At 36.7% G+C, this 7078-nt stretch overlaps 1 protein-coding gene across 2 annotated transcripts; it reads left to right on the forward strand.

Moving 5' to 3' along the window:
- Positions 1 to 577: 577 nt before the first annotated feature.
- CLDN8 (claudin 8) lies at positions 578 to 6561 on the forward strand. 2 transcript variants are annotated; one of them, XM_050786134.1, is made up of 2 exons: positions 578 to 1465; positions 6384 to 6561. In XM_050786134.1, the coding sequence occupies exons 1-2, from the start codon at positions 798 to 800 to the stop codon at positions 6400 to 6402; spliced, it is 687 nt and encodes a 228-aa protein (XP_050642091.1). In that variant the 5' UTR covers positions 578 to 797; the 3' UTR covers positions 6403 to 6561. The 2 variants fall into 2 exon arrangements, with proteins under 2 accessions (XP_050642091.1, XP_050642092.1); XM_050786135.1 differs by lacking the exon at positions 6384 to 6561 and having other exon boundaries at positions 578 to 2726.
- Positions 6562 to 7078: the final 517 nt, after the last annotated feature.

A 7078-nucleotide genomic window follows, 5' to 3' on the forward strand; every position in this document is an offset into this window, starting at 1 on the left:
AAGTGCCAATGAGTAATTTTTCTGCCTTAAAGAACCCCGATATGTTTTAAGTGCCAAGGAGAAGGACAGCCTTGTGTATTTAATTACTTTAGTTTGTTTTGTCCTCTGGCGTGATCTGTTCCCTGATTTCACCAAAGTAGAGCTTGCTTTGAAGTTGTAGAAAAATTAAATCAATCACTTGGATCACATGTGTCCCAAAGAATGTGGTTTCTCAGGTAAAAGCAATCTTTCAATCCCCTGCTCTCGTTTCACTTTGGCATTTCAACAGCATTGCAAAATTCTTCGGCAGATATTTTATTTTATCCCTTGGTCCCAGCAGCTTTTACTAAGAGTTTCAGAATTGCCTGTACAAGGTGCACCTTTCACATTACAAGGGATTGGCTCATTTCTTGATGCTTATGCAACCATTTATAACTATGCCTACAGGTTAACATACTGCTGTCTTCTCGGAAGACCGAGAAGTATAAAGAATGTTTATGTGCAGGTCTAGCCGTTACAAGTACCCAAGTGTTGGTTTAGACACACCTGGGTTACCATCCACCTTTTATTGGCTGAGAAAGTTGCCACACCTGATTTGTAAGTTTACCTGTTGCAGCCAATAACAGGGCCATCTCAGCCAGCCAGCACTGGATACTATCTGGCCAGAAGTAGCAAAGCAGCTCTTATTTGAAAAGCCACTGGGTTCTGAGTTCATTACTACAGCAAAAACTGTTCTCTTCTGTGGCACAGAGAACCTTGCTTCAAAGCAGAACTAGCAGCTCGGGAGTCCAGCTGACTAAAACCCATCCCAGGGGATAATGGCAACCCATGCCTTAGAAATTGCTGGGCTGTTTCTTGGTGGTGTTGGAATGGTGGGCACAGTGGCTGTCACCGTCATGCCTCAGTGGAGAGTGTCGGCCTTCATTGAAAACAACATCGTGGTGTTTGAAAACTTCTGGGAAGGACTGTGGATGAATTGCGTGAGGCAGGCTAACATCAGGATGCAGTGCAAAATCTATGATTCCCTGTTGGCTCTTTCTCCGGACCTACAGGCAGCCAGAGGACTGATGTGTGCTGCTTCCGTAATGTCCTTCTTGGCTTTCATGATGGCCATCCTTGGCATGAAATGCACCAGGTGCACGGGGGACAATGAGAAGGTGAAGGCTCACATTCTGCTGACAGCTGGAATCATCTTCATCATCACGGGCATGGTGGTGCTCATCCCTGTGAGCTGGGTTGCCAATGCCATCATCAGAGATTTCTATAACCCGATAGTGAATGTTGCCCAAAAACGTGAGCTTGGAGAAGCCCTCTACTTAGGATGGACCACTGCACTCGTGCTCATTGTTGGAGGAGCCCTGTTCTGTTGTATTTTTTGTTGCAACGAAAAGAGCAGTAGCTACAGATACTCGATACCCTCCCATCGCACAACCCAAAGAAGTTATCACATGGAAAAGAAGTCACCGAGCGTCTACTCCAGATCTCAGTATGTGTAGTTGTGTATGTTTTTATAACTTTACTATAAAGCCATGCAAATGATTAAAATCTCTATTATTTTCTCAAAATGGACCCCAAAGAAACTTTGATTTACTGTTCTTAACTGCTTAATCTTAATTACAGGAACTGTGCATCAGCTATTTATGATTCTATAAGCTATTTCAGCAGAATGAGATATTAAACCCAATGCTTTTATTGTTCTAAAGTACAGTAATTTGTTTTCTAAGATGATTCAAGCGCCCACTATTTTTATCATTTACTTCAAAATGACATTGCTAAAGACTGCATTATTTTACCACTGTAATTTCTCCATGACATAGCATTATGTACATAGATGAGTGTAACATTTATATCTTACATAGAGACATGCTTATATGGTTTTATTTGAAATGAAATGCCGATCCATTACACTGAATAAATAGAACTCAACTATTGCTTTTCAGGGAAATCATGGATAGGATTGAAGAAGGTTTCTATTAATTGTTTAAAAACAGCTTAGGGATTAATGTCCTCCGTTTATAATGAAGGTTAAAATGAAGGCTTTAATCAGCATTGTAAAGGAAATTGAATGGCTTTCTGATATGCTGTTTTTTAGCCTAGGAGTTGGAAATCCTAACTTCTTTATCCTCTTCTCCCAGAGGCTTTTTTTTTTCTTGTATATTAAATTAACATTTTTAAAAAGCAGATATTTTGTCAAGAGGCTTTGCATTCAAACTGCTTTTCCAGGGCTACACTCAGAGGAAAGATAAAAGTGTGATCTAAGAAAAAGTGATGGTTTTAGAAAAGTGAAAATATTTTTTCTTATTATGTTTTTGTATTTGAAGAAGAATGATGCATTTTGACAAGAAATCATTTATGTATGGGTGTATTTTAATAAGTATTTGAGTACAGACTTTGAGGTTTCATCAATATAAATAAAAGAGCAGAAAAATATGTCTTGGTTTTCATTTACTTACCAAAAAAACAACAACAGCAAAAAATAAAGTTGTCCTTTGAGAACTTCACCTGCTCCTATGCGGGTACCTAAGTCAAAATTGACATTTTTGTTCTGTGAAAAATAAATTTCCTTCTTGTACCATTTCTGTTTAGTTTTACTAAAATCTGTAAATACTGTATTTTTCTGTTTATTCCAAATTTGATGAAACTGACAATCCAGTTTGAAAGTTTGTGTCAATGTCTGTCTAGCTTAAATGAATGTGTTCTATTTGCTTTATACTTTTATATTAATAAATTGTACTTTTTTCTAATTATTTGACATTCTTTCACTAGTCTCCTTTTATTTCTGTTTTGTTAACTTGTAGAAGAGTTTTGAAAAACCTGATATTTTTTATTCTCCAAATTGAGAAAGAATGTCAAGGTTGCCTTGTAAAGATTAAACAGAGCACTAATTTTTGAAAATATAAATTACTCTATGTTATTTAACAACAATATACCTTATAATCATTGGATTCCTATACCAATATTCAATGCAGATAACATATTTATAATTTAAGATAGTACTATAAATTCAAACAAATCTATATGTTATAAATATTATGTATATAACAGCCACATTTGAAAAATTTACTGTAGCTAAATATATATTTCTACTTCTGAGAAATAATAAATAACAGTTGCTAATGTTCTGGGGGCATGTATTACATGCTAGGACCTCTACTGCTTATATGAATTATATTATTAAATCTTTTATGAGACTGATAATATTATTAGTTCAATTCAAAGATGAGGCTATCTCGGAACAATTCATTGATTACCCAGTAGGATCAGGAGATTTAAAAAAAGAGCTGCCTGACCTCATAGCTCAATACTGTTTCTCTGAAGGAAACTGAAATTTTTTTCAGCAATGTCTAGTTTAGAAACTAATTTTTATATGTTAAAATGACACGCTTAACTACTATGAGTTGGGAAAACTTATAGTTGTCTTTTAAAAAATTTTTTTAAATTGAAACAGAGTCTCAGTCACCCAGGCTAGAGTGCAGTGGTGTGATCTCAGCTCACTGCAACCTCCACCTCCCGGATTCAAACGATTCTCCTCCCTCAGCCTCCTCTGTAGCTGGGATTACAGGCATGTGCCACCACACCCAGTCATTTTCTTTTTTTCCATATTGGTGATTCTCTTATACCCAAGAGCTCATTCATCCTAGGCAATTTTGCTTTTTCAGGTCAAAACATTCATAAAAGGAAAAATACAGCAAAAATAACTGAGCACCTTGGAGAAGAAATCCATAGGCCCCATCTTCTAAATACCAGTCTCTAATCAACTATTTTTTCTTTTACCTAGAAAGCCCTTTAAATGTCCCAAACTCAATTTATTATTTCTCTGCTCTTTTCTCTGAAAGAGAGTAACACTTCTAGTTTTTATTATGGCATCACTTTGAGTATCTCTGAAATCTTTCCACAACTTTCCACCTTTACTATCAGTTCATCTCTTATCTACATAATTGGAAAAGACTTCTAGACTTGTGTCATTGTCTGCAGAGTCTTTTCCCAACAGCCGTCGTCCATACTTTTATCTTAGTTGTTTCTAAAGTGCAAGACAAGTCCCATCGTGGCCTTCCCATAAGCTCTGTAAGGACATTCCATTGCCTTTAAGAAAAGCCCAAAGGCCTTTGCATATGCTAACTGACGGGAAGGAAAAATTATCTTAAAATTTTCAAGGCAAATTTTATCAGATAGTTTAACATCAGTGTATAACCAGTATAATAACAATTATAAAGTTAATGTCCCCAACTCAGAGTAATTAACATGCCACAGGCCTCTTTAATATTCTGAAAGACATATACTGACAACTACGAAATGATTCAATTGGTGGTAAATTACATGCAATAGAAAGTTTTATAATGTATTTGTTATGAAAAAAAACACGATGGAAAGGACAGGGAGGCAGAGGAGGTGATGTTAAGTATTTACATTGTAGCTAGCTGGTTTTGTGACTTGAGGCAAATTTTAGAATCCAATGTATCCCAATGTAATTATTATTTTCCAATTGTCGGATAGAATATTAGGCCATAAGGTCCAATAGAATTATAATAGGGTGCAATATTCATTGTGTTAGTGAATTTGGAACATTAAATGTGTTGCACCAATGAAAGGCAATATATATAGTAAAAAGAGGACCAAATTTTGAAAGAGTCAAATGAGAGAACCATCCCATACACACCCCCAAGCAGTGAATTTAGAAAAGTTCATTAGCCCCTCAGCCTCAATCTCTTCTCATTCATATAATGAAGGTAAGATTATTGTAGGAAAGAAGTATATAGAGTAACTAGCCCAATGCTAGAATGAAGAAATAGTGGATCACTTCTCTTTGTATAATATTCCTCCTTAAAAATTCCTTGGAGTTGTATATAAAATATGCACATCAATAAAATAAGCAAAAATAGAGAATAAAATATTAAAATAATAATTTTCCACATCAGATATTCATTGCGATTGCGAATCTTACCAACAGGTTATTTTATGATTAATTATATAGCCCTGGGAAATGAATCTTTCATTGAATTTAGAAAAAGATAGAGGTAGTTTCATAATTTTACCATTAATACAGAAAGCAAAAACATTAATATGCTTTTATCTTTTTTTCCTAGTAAGATTTAGATAACTGTTTTAGGATATGCATTTAAAATATTTTCAATTTATTTTTCTAATCCATTGGTCCAACCTTTAATTACTAATGCTATTTATAGCAAACAAAATTTTCAGATGTTTTGGAAATGTTGTGTTCTAGAGGACTTCTAAATACTTATCTCATTGATTGCTCAAAAATAGCAGTATGCGTTAGTATGTAGAAGACTCCATTTAAAAAATAAAAAAAATGTGATGATTACTTAAGCTATTAGCTTTTGATAATTATTTCCTCTCACATAGGAACATTAGTTAAGTACCCATTACCTTTTCTAAAATGTTTTAACCTTGCCAAAACATTTATGTCTTGGATAAACATATTACCATTTCTTCCAGAAACAGTATGTTGTAGTGATTTGGAGCCCAGGAATAAAGGCAGGCAGCTGTGTTATTACTGTGTGGTCTTAGGCAAATTACTTAACCTCCTAATGTCTCGTGGTCCTCATCTGTAAAGTCGGAGTCAAAATTGTGCCTGAGTCCTAGGGTTGCTGTCAAGATTCACTGAGTTGATATACATAAAGTCCTTAGTACAATACGGGGCAAATAATGAATTAAATATCAATCATGCCTATTCTAGCTACTTTTTCAAACCAAACAGCGTAATAATATTTTCTTCTTTTTCATACTGTACCACTTGTTACTCTCACTATGACCCCCCTTCTGCTAATGCTGCATCCAAAATGACTGTCTCCTGCATTGGGAAACAGTTATTAAGCTACAGTACTCTAAGTGCTAGGGAATCCAGGGATGGAGGAGACAGGTTTTGCTTTCAAGGAATTTACAACTAACAAGAAGAGACAAGAGTGAGGAATGTAGCCATACTGCATGCCTACCCATGTTTTTGGTGTTTTTCTTTCTTTACCTCATTGATCCTTTAACAATTCTGTGAAATAGATATTAAATTATGAGAACACAGAGTCTCAATGAAGTAACATACATATATAAATACACACACATGTATTTTGTATTATCTCATTGATGTTAATTACCTTGAATTAGAATTTGAGAGAATATATATGTATATATATATTCTCTGTGATGAATATGTATATAATGTATGTCTCAGGTCTTCCCTGTGACTCACTGGTCACAGCATTTTTTTCTCCCTGAACACTAACGTGACCTCCTCATCCATCTTTGCTGCATTTTAACTTCCTTCTCCTTCCCCTCTTAACCTCTAGATGATTGACTGCTTTTAGTGCCTGACATCTATTACCTTCTCCTGTGGGATAACGTTCTATTTTTTGGACTCCAACTGTAGACCTTCTATTTCCATTCACCAGGCCTCCTTCCTCGTCCTGAGAAAAACTTCTCTGTCAGTATCCCTGCAACCCCCTCCTCTCAACTGTGATGCAACTGCTGAAACAAAGCCAAACTGCTGCTGAGGCCCAGCAGTCAGAGGCTGGAAGCGTTCTGAGAAGTTTCAGGCGCTGCCACCTTCCTGGAAGAAAGAGAAGCATCGTGTTCAATGGTGAGTCTAAGAAGAAGGAAGGGATTCCCGGTGTCGAGGCTCAAGGCCAGGCCTGAATCTCTGCTAGGAGTGAGAGGGTGGGAGAGAAACTCAGGCCCTCCTTGCTTAACAAGTAGTCCTGGAGGGAGGGAAGCCTTTGTTCACCTGTCTTAGGGGGATGACCTTGGGGCCGGAAAAACCTTGGGAGACTTATTCGTAGGCTGGGTTCCTACTTAGCCTGGGGCTTTAGAGACTGTAAGACCAGACAGTGAAGACACTGGAGAGCTGGGAGTGTGGAGGCTGCTTACCAGGTTCCCAGTAGTCAGACAGCAACTTTCAGGTCACTAGATCGCCATGGACAGCAAGAGTTCCTCCCACTCCAGGATTGGTTATTGCTGATGGTAGCAACTTGACTTCCATAGGGGAAAAGATCCTGAAACCATGTAACGGAACACCAAATAGGGCCCAACAAGCAAAAAAGTGAAGGAAACTGCTTCAAATATGGCAAAGTTGATCCTCAAATTCAGA

Source organism: Macaca thibetana, chromosome 3 (assembly GCF_024542745.1).
Source record: "Macaca thibetana thibetana isolate TM-01 chromosome 3, ASM2454274v1, whole genome shotgun sequence".
NCBI classification, from domain to species: domain Eukaryota; kingdom Metazoa; phylum Chordata; class Mammalia; order Primates; family Cercopithecidae; genus Macaca; species Macaca thibetana.

Coding starts and splice junctions, on each gene's coding strand:
- CLDN8 (XM_050786134.1), top strand. CDS start 798: ATGGCAACCCATGCCTTAGAAATTGCTGGGCTGTTTCTTGGTGGTGTT.